The 15,990-nt window shown below is 40.3% G+C and overlaps 1 protein-coding gene across 4 annotated transcripts in view; it reads right to left on the bottom strand.

Moving 5' to 3' along the window:
* Window positions 1-202: 202 nt before the first annotated feature.
* LOC137340313 (serine/threonine-protein kinase 32C) overlaps window positions 203-15,990 on the bottom strand; it is a 285,602-nt gene continuing 269,814 nt past the window's right edge. For 2 of the 4 annotated variants that reach the window (XM_068002735.1, XM_068002736.1), the window contains exons 9-13: window positions 10,871-10,996; window positions 10,536-10,667; window positions 9,005-9,072; window positions 7,824-7,901; window positions 203-1,837 (exon numbers count right to left, since the gene is read on the bottom strand). In XM_068002735.1, the coding sequence (XP_067858836.1) occupies window positions 1,699-1,837; window positions 7,824-7,901; window positions 9,005-9,072; window positions 10,536-10,667; window positions 10,871-10,996 (543 nt within the window). In that variant the 3' untranslated portion in view covers window positions 203-1,698. Of the gene's footprint in view, window positions 1,838-7,823; window positions 7,902-8,995; window positions 9,073-10,535; window positions 10,668-10,870; window positions 10,997-15,990 lie in introns of all 4 variants that reach the window. The other 2 variants (XM_068002737.1, XM_068002738.1) reach the window with 2 other exon arrangements.

Raw genomic sequence — 15,990 nt, forward strand, 5'->3', positions numbered from 1 at the left:
ACGTCACGCTAGAAGTGTGCGCCCGCATTTTAAACGCCATTTTAGGACCTTAGGTGGCTGCGTAGCGCCTACAAAACGAGCGCTATGGGACGAATTTATCGCCCCAACTATCCGAGTTATATTCTTGCTGTTTGAAAGGGATTATTTAAAATAAACAGCTAAAGCTCAATTATTGTTATGTACAAGAACAAATTTATTCCCAAGTTTTTTTTTCCAATACAGCAAGAAACTGGATCATGCTCCATTTCTTTAAATATTAAAAATTCAACATCTCAGTACTACAGAGATACAACCTTTTATTGAAAAGTTTGTTTACATTGCACATATTTTCAAGGACCAGAATTCAGTCCAAAACAATGTATTATTCATGCAACAAAAATACATAAATAACATTTGAATACATACAGTAGGTTTTTAAAATATAATTTACCATTTGCCATTATTTCTGACAGGTATCTTCAAGTAAATTGAGCTATGTGACTGCTGATATTCAACGGTAAAAATTCTGATCAGCAAAGTTCGTAGATGATCGCCTAGCATTCTTGTATTGCATTCTTGCATGTGCTATTTTTACACCTGTTTATCTTAAATGAGTTAACATAAAACCAGCGCATACAAAAATTAGTACCAGCGCATTAAGTGCTCTTATGTGAACTTCACCAATTGGAATTTCTGCCTTTCTGTCTCATCAAACCTCTTTAAGGTTCTCTTTTACCAATTATAATAGCCTACTGTAAAAGCAGCTGTGATACCAAACATCAGTTATGCGTATTTTATTAATTTTCCTACTTTGCTAATACATTTTGTAGCTGATCACGCTGTATGTCATTCAAAGCAATAGTATACACTGAATGTGACAAATTGAATATTAATACCATTTCAAGCCATTTAGTAATATGCTAATGAGATATAGCTAATTGCATGTTATAAATGAAAATGTCAGTGCTATAAAAGCTTTGGCCTCCTTGCCCATAAGGTTGTGCCTGCACATTTGAAACTTTTTTGGAAATAGTGTAAGCTTTTGTATGAAAATTTGGTTTAATAATACTTTTTCCTATCAAAGCTCTCCACATAAAACTGTGGATACACAACAATGCTGTCACTATTTACACATAAAATCTTCCAGTTCTGTTCCCCCTCCCGCCCTGTATGAAAGATTCTGAAGCAATAGAAACCATTGTTTAATTATTTCTATGGTATGATGATGTAGTCCAACAATATTTTGTAATTTTCTTTTGTTCTAATAAAATTATTGTAAATTATTAATCTGCTTTTCTGTCAAATTTGTATGAAGAATATGATGTTTTATTATAAGGACCATTGCATGTAAAGATTTTCACATACTAATAGCAAGACACTAACAAAGCACAAAAACTAAATGAGAAATACAGATTAAACTTGTTTTAAACATTCAACATCCTATTAAATTGATGACATAATGTGCCATTATATGGTTGCATAGAGAATATCTACCTTTCAGTTTTTAAGAGAATCAACCGGTCTATTTTCCAGTGCTTTTTTTTAAATATACGAAATAAATTCACTGAGCAATGTTTTTTTGTTGTAGTTCACTGGATATCCAGAGATCGCTCCATGGATGAGTTTTTTTCCAAACGCCGTTGAAAGCTTTGATTTAGCCCAGTGAAGCAGCCTGAGAAACATTAAGACAGATGGAAAGAGCAGCCTGACCTTTTAGTCCTAGCTGCTGCTTGTAGAAGAACACACTGAGCTACACATGTGTAGGTTTCCACTTTCACCTTCATCTTCAGCAGCTGCTTCCGCCTTTGCTTCAGCCCTCGATACAGATGTTGTTGGTTCTTCGGGCCTCTTTTTCAACCTACGTACAGTTTTAAAATGTAGGAGAAATGGGAAATATGTTACCATAGTGAGCATGCACCAAACGCTTTTGATAACATACTTGGGAATGGTAAAAATCCATATTGTGTGGTACTTTAAATATGACCTTCAGACAGACAACCTTAATTCACTGACATTGAAATGATCCAATTCATTCATTTTATACATATATATGTATGTATATATATACACATACACTAATCAAGTCCACCAATAAATTAAAGTGAGGAGGCTGGGTGACACATGGATGATTTGGGTTTGCTCAGCTGAATTTATACAACCATCTTTGCTTCCAAACTAGGTTAAAGCTAAAGAGAAACTAAACTCCACTGCTGGAATCATTCTTACCATAAATTACTGTTAGTTCCACTTGGCTTCTGTGGATATGCCTTGGTTGTTTGTTACTTCTCTGGCGAGAACTTTCTGTGCTCACTTACATAGGTGACCTGGCCTGCCACGACCCCTTTCCTGTTGAATGATCCCTCAGAGACTTTAAAGTTCAGTTCCTGTGCCCATGACAGGATTTTAACTTAAGCAACCAAACTACAAATTATTTTCATATCTTGTATTTGACCAACAAAGGAATTAAAGTATAGCAGTTATCAGGATCAATGTTTCTTCATTGTGTGAGAAAGTTAATAATTTAATGAATCTGACATTATGAAAATCTATAATTTGCTTATTAATTACGTGGAGATAAAATGTCATGGCAACCCACCAAAATAGATGCACATGCTACTTTTTGTGGCTTTACCAATATTTGCACAGTGCTTGCTCCCTTTAAAGAGTGCACAATTTATCAAGGTTGAAAACTTCAGATCTAGGCAAGTACTGCCAAGAGTAGTCACTGCATTTAAGAAGTATTTCATTGTGTGAAACATTGTGACATTTTGATGTAAAGGGCACTATATAAATGCAAGCATTATTACAGTTTAGTAGTGGAATTCTCTATGATGGCTTGAGTTGCTGTACCAATAATTATTATTATCATAGCACTAACCCTTTCCAGTTTAAAGAATTCAAATCTATCCATTGGGGAACAATTTGACCAATTTGTAGTTTCCTTCCCTCCCCGGCTAAAACAGTTCAAATATCCTTAATACATTAACGAAAAAATAATCACAAACATCCAGACTCTATTGTGATGTTCAAATGTGGTATTGTTCAAGTCTATATGGATGGTTAAAAATGGTGATAGATCGCTGCTAGTCCAGTCTGCTACGGTATTACCTTGGGGATAAATATTTGAGCAGAGAAAAAAAACTTGCTTTTATATAGCGCCTTTCACGACCACATGACGTCCTAAAGCACTCTACTGCCAACAAAGTACTTTTGAATTGTAGTCATTGTTGTAATGTAGGAAACGTGGCAGGCAATTTGCACTCAGCAACTCCCACAAACAGCAATAAGATAATGACCAGATAACCTGTTTTAGTGATGTTGATTGAGGAATAAATGTTGGCCAGGACACCGGGGAGAACTAGGGCACACCAGTGATGAAACATGAATTGGTTATTGTAAACCTAAAGCTGCAGTTTTAACGAACTTAATTTGTTTTAACAATCGACCCCAAACCACTGCTTTCCACTTTTTTGTTTTCACTGAATTTTAAAATCAAATCATCAAGGTAAACCCTTTATTTTGTTGATGCATGTGGTTACAGTTTAATGTGAGCCTGAAAGATCCCATGCCCTGGCGAGGGCTGTGCTACAATGGTGCTTTTTCAAATTAAATAACATCTCCTTTCTTCTCTTTAATTAATTTTGTTTTACGGTCTAGGTTTATTCAAGGAGATATTGAGAAGACTTAATGTTAGCAATTTCTGAACTGTGAGCTGGATTGTTCATTTAGATTTTGTTTTGCAGAACTGCCGATCTTGATAGAAATTAGATTAAGAGAGAGTTAGGTTTAATCTAGGCCCTATCTTTATTGGCGTCTCACACATTCTCTGCTCCCTTGATCCAATCTTAATACAATTCAGAAGTTACGATTGGTATTAGGACTGCACAATTTAGACTAACATCTATAGTTCCAACCCCTGGGTTAATGAATAGGTTTGAAGGTAAGCAAATATAGTAAACTTTACATTGTTATACCTGACTAACTAAAGGAGATTGGAGGCTGATTTTTAAAGTTATGGTTATTTTGGAAAGGATGTTAAAATTAAACTTTTAAATAAATGTTTCTAAAGAGCACTGCAGCTTTAAGCAAGTTTGAGCATTAAAGGGGAAAGTAACCCCTGGTCTGAGTAGGTGGTATTATGAATGGTGGGTATATACTCCTCAATGAGTCTCAGGTACTTTTCACCCATTTTCCAAATATTGTATTCTCATTTACAATGTTTCTCCATGAAGTCAGTTCAGCAATTTAATGGAAACAGTGGATGCGTTGGTTGTCATCTTCCAAAATTCTATGGATTATGGAACAGTTCCTGCACATTGGAGGGTGGCAAATGTAACCCCACTGTTTAAAAAAGGAGGGAGAGAAAACAGGGACCTACAGACCAGTTAGCCTAACATCAGTAGTAGGGAAAATGCTAGAGTTTATTATAAAGGATGTGATAACAGGACATTTAGAAAATATCAATGGAATTAGACAAAGTCAACATGGATTTATGAAAGGGAAATAGTGTTTGATAAACCTACTGGAGTTTTTTGAGGATTTAACTAGTAGAATAGATAAGGGAGAACCAGTGGATGTGGTGTATTTGGATTTTCAGAAGGCCTTTGATAAAGTCCCGTATAAGAGGTGATTGTGCAAAATTGAAGCACATGGGAGTGGGGGTAATATGCTAGCATGGATTGAATATTGGTTAACAGACAGGAAACAGAGAGCAGGAATAAATGGGTCTTTTTCGGGGTGGCAGGCGGTGACTAGTGGGGTACCGCAGGGATCAGTGCTTGGGCCCCAGCTAATCATAATATTTTTAATGATTTGATTGAAGGAACCAAATGTAATATTTCTATGTTTGCTGATGACACAAAACTAGGTGGAATTGTGAGTTGTGAGGAGGATGCAAAGAGGCTTCAAGGTGATTTAGACAAGTTGAGTGAGTGGGCAAAAACATGGCAGATGCAGTATAACGTAGATAAATGTGAAGTTATCCACTTTGGAAGGAAAAGCAGAAAGGCAGAATATTATTTAAATGGTGATAGATTGGGAAATGTTGATGTACAAAGGGACCTGGGTGTCCGTGTACACCAGTCACTGAAAGCAAACATGCAGGTGCAGCAAGCAGTTAGGAAGGCGAATGGTATGTTGGCCTTCACTGCGAGAGGATTTAAGTACGGGAGCAAGAATGTCTTACTGCAGTTATACAGGGCCTTGGTGAGACCACACCTGGAGTATTGTGTGCAGTTTTGGTCTCCTTACCTAAGAAAGGATATATCTGCCATAGAGGGAGTGCAGCGAAGGTTCACCAGACTGATTCCTGGGACGGCAGGACTATCGTACGAGGAGAGATTGGGTCGACGAGGCCTGTATTCACTCGAGTTTAGATGAGAGGGGATCTCATTGAAACGTATTAAATTCTGAAAGGGCTAGACAGACTGGGTGCAAGGAGGATGCTTCCCTTGGCTGGGGAGTCCAGAACGAGGGGTCACAGTCTCAGGATACAGGGTAGGACATTTAGGACTGAGATGAGGAGAAATTTCTTCACTCAGAAGATGGTGAACCTGTGAAATTCTCTACCACAGAAGGCTGTGGATGCCAAGTCACTGAATATATTTAAGGAGGAGATAGATAGATTTCTAGGCACAGAAGGCATCAAGGGGTATGGGGAGAGAGCGGGATAGAGGATCAGCCATGATCATATTGAATGGCAGAGCAGGCTCGAAGGGCCGACAGGCCTACTCCTGCTCCTATTTTCTATATTCCCATGTATGTTTCTATACAGTGGAACAAATACAGAATATATTCCAGAGTTGCCTCTATCAGCAATTGTGCCATGGGCAACAATCCTGCAGTATAATTGATCCTGCACTCTCAGCATTGATGGCAGGAAATTTTTTGGGAGCTCAGGTATTGCTCCCTATCACTCCAGAAGTAAATAGCTAACGCTGGCAGTGTTAGGCATCAGATCCCTCTCAGCCAACTCTGACGTACCAGCAATGGGCTTTCAGTGTTGCTCGCCTGTACAAACCTTCGTGTGACATTGGAGGAGGTTTAAGGCTAGACTGGCAAGGTTAACACTGACTTTGCCATAAACTGCACATACACAAGGTTTACAAATGCACACTAGTATTTAAGTCGTGTTTACAGTGTTAGAGAAATTCACGATTGCAGTTTCCTGTTGACATTAAATTTATCCTGAAGTATAGAGAGGGCAGATTTGGCACAACACAAATCTGCACAACTACAGAGACATATAAAATGCGTACAAGTGGCATCCTGGAATAGCACTACTTCTCATCGTTGGCATTAGTTTGATCAGTATGTTTTCAGATCAATTTTTGGCAGTCTTTTTTTCCCTGCAGTCTCTGCACAGTTTTGGCTACAATTTAGGAACTGTTTGGCCAAAAGTGGGGGAACAGCAAGTTTGTCACATTGATACCAATGATAAAAAGCAAACGATTCCTTTAGCTTATGTCATCTCAACATATTTGCTTCATTGTTTAGCCAATGAAATTAAGAATATTTAGGACTCCAGGGAGCAATATGTAAATTGGAATATTTGGAAAATGATGTATTTAAAGTAAACTATGTCCTCAGTTCATTTCAGGGTAATGACTAAGGCTGTATATTTGTCAAGGTGCCATAGATCCCATAATTTTAATGTTCCTCTGGTTCTACCTTACATTCTTCAGGCATATCTGAAATAGGTGCATCTGGTTGTGAGAGAGGTGCACTAACTCTGATATGGATTCAGATATGAAGTAATATGTTTGGGGTGCATCTATAATCAAAAAAAGGGACATATAAAAATGATAATGGTGAAATACTTAGCCCATAAAATGCCATTGGCAGATTCGTTGCTCCAAAAATATTACAGCTGACCTGCAGCTAGAATTTTGTAAGTTAAGCACTTCTCATGTGTCGTGGTCAGCTAAAAGCTTTTTAATTATAATAGGGAGTACTGGGTAAATGGATTGAATGCTGAAATTCTGAACCGATCCAATTTATAAATGCACCCCTTGCAATTCCCATCAAATATAAATTCATGACAGAGTTGATATGTCTCACACATGCAACAAAAGGTGCTTACTTCAGATCCTCCAGGCAGCAAGTGATAACGGCACCTTCAGAGGGACAGCATGTGGTGAACCTACACCTTCCAAGGCCTATGACCATCCCCCTCTTTAAACCTGGGACACTGACACAACTGCTGTGTGGTCATAATGGCAGCTTATCCCTCCCACCCTGAAGCATTATTCCAAGGTTCATATAGACCTGCTGAACCAAAGGCCTGGCAGCAGCCTCCCAACTGATGGTCTTCAGAAGGAAGAGATACAGTCAACTGGGACAACCCTGGATTCCCCTCTACTCCCAGCACAGGAGAGGATCTTTGGCAACTCCATCTACAAGATCCCACATTTAGCAGTTGATGCCTGAAACAACCTAGGAAGAAAGCAGCACCCACAATCCCCAATGCAATGCCCCTGACGCTATAAATTGCTGTTGTGTTTGTATAAAAAATATGGAAAAATAAATCTGGTTTAGGTATCAAAAAATGTCCATTGCTTTTCTTGATTTTACAATGATATCCGTGACTTTTGATGTTTTATCATGGCTGAACCATGATTTTTACAAACATGTATCATGACAAAATTACAGCCCTACTCACAATTCTCAGTGCTCATCCACAGAGTTATCTTCACCTTTAACATTTTCATGAGTAATACTTTCTTTCTGGTTTGTGTAAGGACATTTTGTTCCATTTATTCAGACTTTTGCAGGACTAAATCAGCAAAGACCGACAAACATAAAGACCTTTTTTCCCTTTCCAAACATTAAACCCGTGTCATTACCATTTTCTAAAAGGAAGACAGCTGCCAGTCCAAACTGTTGGTTTTGATCTTGGTAAAACTTTGCACTGATTTTTCTCCCTAGGCATTTAAAAATATTTACAGTGAAATAAATCTGAAGATGGATTCACACAAAGAATATTGCTGCTATCATTGAGCCAGTTTAATTTTACAGAAACAGTTGGGGTTGATCTGATCAACCAACCTGCAGAGATGTTTCCATCCTTTTATTACCAAAATAAAAACAAATTTGCCTCATGTGCTGATGAGAATAGACTGCACTGCTGATAACCTAGTATTCCGAGTGGTGGTAACCAGGAGCAGTGCTAACATCACTGGTGATGTGATTTTCTACCTGCCAGCAGTGGTAAAATACCACAACTACTAGTTGCTCAATTATATTCCTCTTGTGAGCATCAGTGGCAGGATAGAGTGGGTCAGCAGTCATTAAGACCTCCCATTTGATGTTCCCCTTTGTGTATATGAACAAGGGCTAGTTGGGAGCTGGTTTGACCTCTACCAAAATAGCTAGTTTACTCTATGCACCTCTCACCATGAGTACAACCTAGAATCCTGTTCTCCTCAGAACTAGACTCTAGCTGTGTTATGTCACAAAGTAATAGTAAAAGTACAAACCATACAAAACAAAACACTTACCCTTCAGAATGTGCCAAATGCAATCTGGCTGCAGCCAAGTAAAATGGCTGTTCCAATGCACGAAGTCCACTAATGGGGTATTTACATTTAATCCTGGTAGACATAACAACAACTTGCATTTATACAGTGCCTTTAACGTAGTAAAACGTCCCAAGGCACTTCACAGGAGTATTATCAGACATACAGTAAAATGCTGACTTGCATGTGAGAGCAGATTCACCGCTGGTATTCCCAGTGATAAATCTGCTACTCTCCATCATGGGAAAAATTGCACTTGGAATGTTTTAAAAAGTACTTATCCTTACAAATGTGTCAAATTAAAAACAGTTTCATTCAAGTAAATGTTTAATACATTACAAAATAAAAGCTTTGCTGAACAGTATTAAATAAAATCACTTGGATGAATTAACAGTCTCGGGAGGTGAGGGGGTGGGGGGAAGATAGTCAGGTCTGCGTTCTTCTTGTGCTTAACCTTCATTTGCTCTGTAGCTTTAAGATTAATGATAAAATGCTCTTACCATACTTACTTTTCTCTGTTGAAGATCATAAACTCTTGTCTCACTACTTCTAAACACTCTTGGAGATATTCATTATCCTTTCAGAGAAATAAAAAGAACAATTACAAGAACCTACGAATTCCAAAGATCAAAAGAATTCTAGCTGAACATGTGCAGTGGTTGTGCCACAGATGTTACACTGTTAAATTCTGGATCCATCACGAGTTGGGGCACAAATTGTTCCCGAAATAACAGAGGAGCTCAACAGCGCTCTCCGTTGTTAGTGGCGAATTGAAGGAGCAAGTTCCGGTGTTTGCACATGTGCAGTGAAACGTGGAAATCCGGAACTCGCTCCTAATGGTTCGCCGGCGATATGACAGTTTTGAATTAAAGGGACATCGCACGCTGCAATCAGAGAAATCATTGAAGAAACGCCTACTTGCTTATCTGCCTAGCTGGAAAGTAACTAATTACGCCACCAAACAGGTATGCTTAAAAATACCAGGTCCAAACTAAGTTTTAACAGCATGGTTAGTTTTAATGACTGCCAAACAACTACAAATTAACTTTTAAAAATGTGGAATCTTGTATTACTCCTTATTTTAATAGTTTATGGTCATTAAAAAAAAATTAAATTAAAAATCTTTAACTTTTTCCTTCTGTCTCTTACTGAATTCAATTATTTCTTTAGCTTTTTATAAAAAAAAAAATTTTATTTACAATGACATCCAGAATACTGACTTTAAATGAATGAAGTCTGCTTGCCTGCTTGAGCAATGCAGGCTGAATCTGTGGGCGTGACTTCTCTTCCTGACAGATTTTGTGGGCATGTCTTCACCTCACAGACTTTTCCAGCCGCAGCAACTCACGCTGCTCAGAGGCTGGGTTGACAGTGCACAATTTTTTTAAAGTTCAAATTCAAGCAATTCATTCATTTAATTTGCAGGAGTGTCGGTGAGCATTGCCTCGCCATTCGGACCAATTTCTGGCCTGTTGTTTTTTTTTAAGTATCCTGTGCATGTCTACATGTAATAAGAACTGGCCTTGGATGATCCAGGGCCATAGGCTAAGTATTCAGCTGCAACAGTCACTATGGCAAACAAGAATGGGTTTTTCCTTCCACATTTTGTGACGTAGATGTTAGAAACCTGTACAGATCCCCTCAGAGCGTCATTTCATCAGACAGAATGTGTGTTCTTGGACTAGCAATAATGTATGTAACTATACATGACAATGTATATGCAGATATGATGTGGAGATGCCGGTGATGGACCGGGGTGGACAAATGTAAGGAATCTTACAACACCAGGTTATAGTCCAACAAATTTATTTTTAAATCACAAGCTTTCGGAGATTATCCCCTTCGTCACCTGAAGGGGATAATCTCCGAAAGCTTGTGATTTTAAAATAAATTTGTTGGACTATAACCTGATGTTGTAAGATTCCTTACGTATATGCAGATACACATATATCTTAGTATGAGTTAGTTTGTATCATACTGAGAAACTTCTGCATAGATGGGCTATTTAAGTGCACCGTCACCCATCATGTGAAGACTTACTGACTGGGAGCTATCCTTGCTGTTGTCTCTGGATTTGTTCTTCGCCAGTCGTTTTTTCTTTTTGTGCAGTGGTCTTGACTCTAAAATCATTTCTTCCAGTTCAAACGTAGGGTCACAGTGCAGCCGACCTTTCTGTTTAAATGGTACATTGTTACTGATTGAAACAGCATCGCTTCCCAAGCTGATTGTGGGAATTTAGATTTTTTTTTTACATATTTAACAGTAATCGCCCATGTAAGAGGATTGGCCGGTTACAGTATGTATTTTAATCATTTAGATCTAACACCAGCATTTAGAATTGTATTGCACTGGGGTAGGTGGTTTTCATTGCTTACGTTTGGAACAAAGCCAGGTTCCATCTTCTTCTGGTGGACGGCATCCCAGCTGACATCAGATAAGTAAGAGCAGTGCTGAATATCTGAAAGGCTGGAGAGTCGGTGCTCAGGTTTGACAGTAAGTAACTAGAAACAAAGACAGCACTGCTAACTTAGGATTTTGTTAATATTGCAGCTTTATTTATCATTTACATATTTTTAAACTGGATCTTTCTAATACACGAACAAATCACTAATCCACAGTTAGGCCAGCCTCTGGGGGCTTTTTACTGTAATATTTACTTCCCTTTCTCCCATTCTTTCTGTCAGAAGCACATGCTGATCCCACTTCTGCTACTATAGTAACGGACTGCTTACAAGATCCTCCCCCCCATGTTCAGTTCCCTCCACGGCTGCACCCTAGCTCTGTGATTTCCTTAAGTCGAATGCTCACACACACACACTCACTCTCCGCTCCCTCCTCCACCAACAGATTAGTCTTCATTTCCCACTCTTTCTGGAACACTATTTGCAGCTGTTCTTTCAGTTGCTATGCCTCTGTGCACTTGAATTCCCTCCAAAAGCCTCCTTAAAACTCTTCTGTTGACAATGCTTTTGCCCAACCCCCTCCAACCGTTGCTTTTCCCTCTTATTCTCTCCAGCTCCATATCTGTGTTTGTTGTGAGATGTCATTCTCTACGTGAGCAGTGTGATAGAGATGTAAGTTCTGGTTGTAATTGTTACAGAATCTGAACTTTACTCATGTACAAGTTTAGAATCAGTCTGTGCAATACTTTTAATAAATGGGCAAGGATGTTCAGAGAAAATTCCTGTACTTGCTAGTTTAACAAAGTGGTTTATTTGAAACAAGTTAACAACTTCAATTGAACACTGGAATTTCATCAGACTACACTCAACTCCTGGGACTGCTCACGAGAAATTAAAAATATTCTGGTGAACTTTAATAATCTTTGGATAGGACCCATTGCATGATTAGAGAACAGCAGGGGAGTTCTCCCAGTGTTCTGAGCAATATTTATCTCTCCACTAATAAAGCCAAAACAGATTAACTAGCCATTTATCTCATTGCTGTTGTAGAACATTGATGTATGCAAATTGGCTGGCATGTTTGGCTATAAAACAACAGTAACTAAACGTCCAAAGTAATTCATTGGCTGTGAAGTGATTTGGGATGGACTGAGGGTGTGAAGAGCACTATTAAACACAATTTTTATTCATTCAATAAAAAATTTCCTGAAATAACTTGGTCCATATCTAACTGAACAATTGTACTCAGATTTGGGAGCAAGATTGCTGAAGCAGCTGGGTAAATAACTATCTATAGATGCTCAATTGATCTTCCTTTCATTGTCAAAATTGGCAGGTGATACTAAAATAGGAGGCATAGTAAATAATTTTGAGGACCAAAGGAAGCTGTAAGAATGATGAGGTGGGCAAAACAAGTGGCAGATGAAGTGTCAGTGAGGCAGTACATTTTGGTAAAAAAAAAACCATAAAAGTATACTTAGAGAAAGGCTGGGTGATGTTAAAGAGCAGAGAGATTTGGGGATTCTGGTCCGCAAGGCATTAAAAGCAACACCTCAAGTAGATAAGGCCATAGAAATGCGAATGGAATACCAGGTTATATGGACATATGTAAGGAATCTTACAACACCAAGTTATAGTCCAACAAATTTATTTTAAAATCACAAGCTTTCGGAGATTATCTCCTTCGTCAGATGAATGAATTCATTCATCTGATGAAGGAGATAATCTCCGAAAGCTTGTGATTTTAAAATAAATTTGTTGGACTATAACCTGGTGTTGTAAGATTCCTTACATTTGTCCACCCCAGTCCATCACCGGCATCTCCACATCAAGGTTATATGGAAAAAGATATGGGCCCCAATATTAGCAGGGAGGCGGAATGGCAGCGGGGGGGAGGGGCGGGGGGAGGCACGATTGGGCGCGTGGCAAACCCGCATGAGCCAAACTTACCGTTTCCGACGCGATTGCACGTTGATTGATAATGGTTAACATCCTCTCCGGGTTTCGTGCCTGGCAGCCAGCCTGATTGACATCAGGAGCTGCAACGTGAGGGGTGGGGGGTGAGAAAGAGAGAGAGCCAGACGTCATCCGGTGCTAGGCCGGGGAGGGGGGAGGGGGGGAGGCGGGGGGAGAATGGAAGATTCGGCACTGGACTGGAAGACTGGGAGGGGGGGAGGGAGAGGGGAAAATCGGGGGGGGGGAAGAGGGGAAGATCGGGGGGTAGAGGGAAAATCGGGAGGGTGAAGAGGGGACATCGGGGGAAGATCGGGGGGACATCGGGAGGGTGAAGAGGGGGACATCGGGGGAAGATCGGGGGGACATCGGGAGGATGAAGAGGGGGACATCGGAGCGGGAGACATCGGAGCAGGTTTCAAAGGTAGGTGCACTTAGTATTTCCACTTTATTGCATGGTTTTTTATTTAATTTATTTAGTTTCTTTTTCCCTGATCTGCCCTTCATGTCCGGTTTTACCAGACATGAATCAGAAGCGGTGGGCAAGCCGCCCAGGTAAGTTAAAAATCTTTCTAATCCCTTCATCTGTCACAGGTAAAGTGCCTTAAGTACCTCAGGTACATTTGGCTCTTCAGCTGTCATCCCACCGGCTTTAATTATTGGCGGGACTTCCGTTTTCGGGTCACCCACATGCACACAGGTGGGTCCCTGGGAAACTCGGACGTCGGCGGATTGGAGCCGGCTTCCGAACCCGAACGGGATTTGCATGATTTTTGGAGCCCCCCTGCCCCCAACGCACCCGCATTTACCTCCTAAAATCACCCCCATGGAGTATAAAAGCTGAGATGTAATGATGAATCCATATGAAACCTTAGTAAGACCACAGATGGATTACTGTGTGGTTTGGAGGCCCACACTATAGGGAGGATAATGAGGCAATAGTGCAGATTCATTAAAATGCTGCTCAGTATGAGGAAAATATGAAGAAAAACTTAAACACTGGACACAGCAAGATCCCACAAACAGCAATGAGACGAATTATCAGATCACCTGTTGAGCGATAAATGTTGACCAGGATACCAGGTTAATTCCACTACTTTTCTTCGCACAGTGCCCAGAGGATCTTTTACATTCGTTCCAGCAGACAGATGGGGCCTCAGTTTAATGTCTCATCCAAAAGACAGAACTTCTAACAGTGTAACACTCCCTCAGTACTGCAACAGAGTATCAGCCTAGATTATGTACTCAAGTCCCTGGAGTGGAGCTTGAAACCACAATCTTCTGAATTAGAGGCAAGAGTGTTACCACTGAGCTAAGGCTGACACTTTGACAAAGTAAAAGAGAGAATGAAGAGTCAAAAGAAGATATGGAAAAAAGGAAGACAGGAAATACTGAAGCGTTTAAATTTTTTAATTTAAAATTGTTTTGCAGTGATTACTTTAGTTGTATGTGGTATAATTGTTTAGTTATGATGTGGGAAATATTACAGCAGTAATGCTGCTCCTGAAATCCGAGTAGCTTTATTCATGTAATATTGGGATAAATGATCTGAAAAGTTAAAAATTAGCCAGCCCAGGGAGACTGCAATGTCCTGTGGCAACATGAATAAAATTTCATGTACAATGTAACTATTTTTAAAATGGACATGAAATATTTGAATCTGTACAACAACAATCATCAGATTAAATTAAAGCATTTGCTTCTTTCTAAGCTTCAAAGCATAGACTCATCACAGATAAGCAGCACTTCATTAGATTTAGTTCTCCCTATGTGAAGCGTACAACTAAAATCGATGCATGATCTGTGTGGCATGGATGCAACTTATATGTCGGACATCAATAGGGCTTTAAAAAAATTAGGTCAGCATACCCTTGAATTAGTGCAAAGCACTAAACTGTAGTAGTGCGAAATCAGATGCAATGTTAACAGGCCGCAGGCCTTTAGGACATATCTATATATAGCAATAAAAATAATTAAGATGGAGTAATAGAGATCTTTTGTTCAGGCAAAGTCAAATAAAAGACAAGGGGCTCAATTTTGAAATGGTGGCAGGTTGGCAGCGGGCGGGGTGAAGGTGCGACAGGCTAGCTGCCAACAAGAGCTCCAACGCCGAGGGGGGGTGGGGGGAAAGAGAGAGAGCGAGACGTCATCCGAAATTGGAGCAGAGAGTGGAGGATGCTAAGGATCGGGGGTGGGGGGGGGGGCGAAGAGTGGAAGATCAGGGCGGGGGGGGCGGGAGAGTGGAAGATCGGGTGGGGAGAGGGGAAGATCGGGGAGAGACGGGGAGATTGGAGAAGGACGTCAGGGGGGAAAGGGGGAGATTGGAGACGGACATCGCGCGGGGGGGGGGGGGGGGGGGGGGAGAGGGATACTGGAGAGGGAGACATCGAGGGCTGAGAGGGACATCGGAGAGGGAGACATCGGGGGCTCAGAGAGGCATCGAAGAGGAAGACATCGGGGGGAGAGGAGGACATTGGAGTGGGAGACATTGGACATCAGAGTAGGGTGGAAAGGTAGGTTTATTTTGCTTTTTACTTTGTGCAATGGTTTTTTATTTAATTTATTTTGTTTATTTTTGCCTGATCCGGCCCTTCACGCTTGGTTTCACCAGGCGTGAATCAGAAGCCGTCCAGGTAAGTTTAAAATTGTTTCAACTATCTACTACGTCAGAAATAAAGTACCTTAAGTACCTCAATGAGGTACATTTGGTTCTTTAACTATCATTCCGCAGGCAATTAAAGCCAGCGGGACTTCCCAGATTCGTGAAGCGCACGTGCACACAGGCGCGTCTGTGGGGAACTCGGAAGTCGGCGGGTTGGAGCCGGCTTCTGAACCCACTCGGGATTTTCACCATTTTTAAAATTGAGCCCAAGATCATGGGAAACACTTTCTGGTATGTAGCATCTCCTAAGCATTAGTCAAATTAACACTGCCCAGTTTCCAACCACTGAAATGTCTGACGTTTTTCTGCATCTATGGGGAAAGAGCAGGGGAATGGGATTAATTGGATAGCTCTGTCAAAGAGCCAGCACAGGCACGATGGGCCGAATGGCTTCCTCCTGTGCTGTAACTACTACCATGATACTATGATCTCCCAGAGAAAGCAAGTCTTTTTTTTAAATCAGTAAATAGAACAGCAA

The sequence above is a fragment of the Heptranchias perlo genome, chromosome 21 (assembly GCF_035084215.1).
Source record: "Heptranchias perlo isolate sHepPer1 chromosome 21, sHepPer1.hap1, whole genome shotgun sequence".
NCBI lineage: Eukaryota > Metazoa > Chordata > Chondrichthyes > Hexanchiformes > Hexanchidae > Heptranchias > Heptranchias perlo.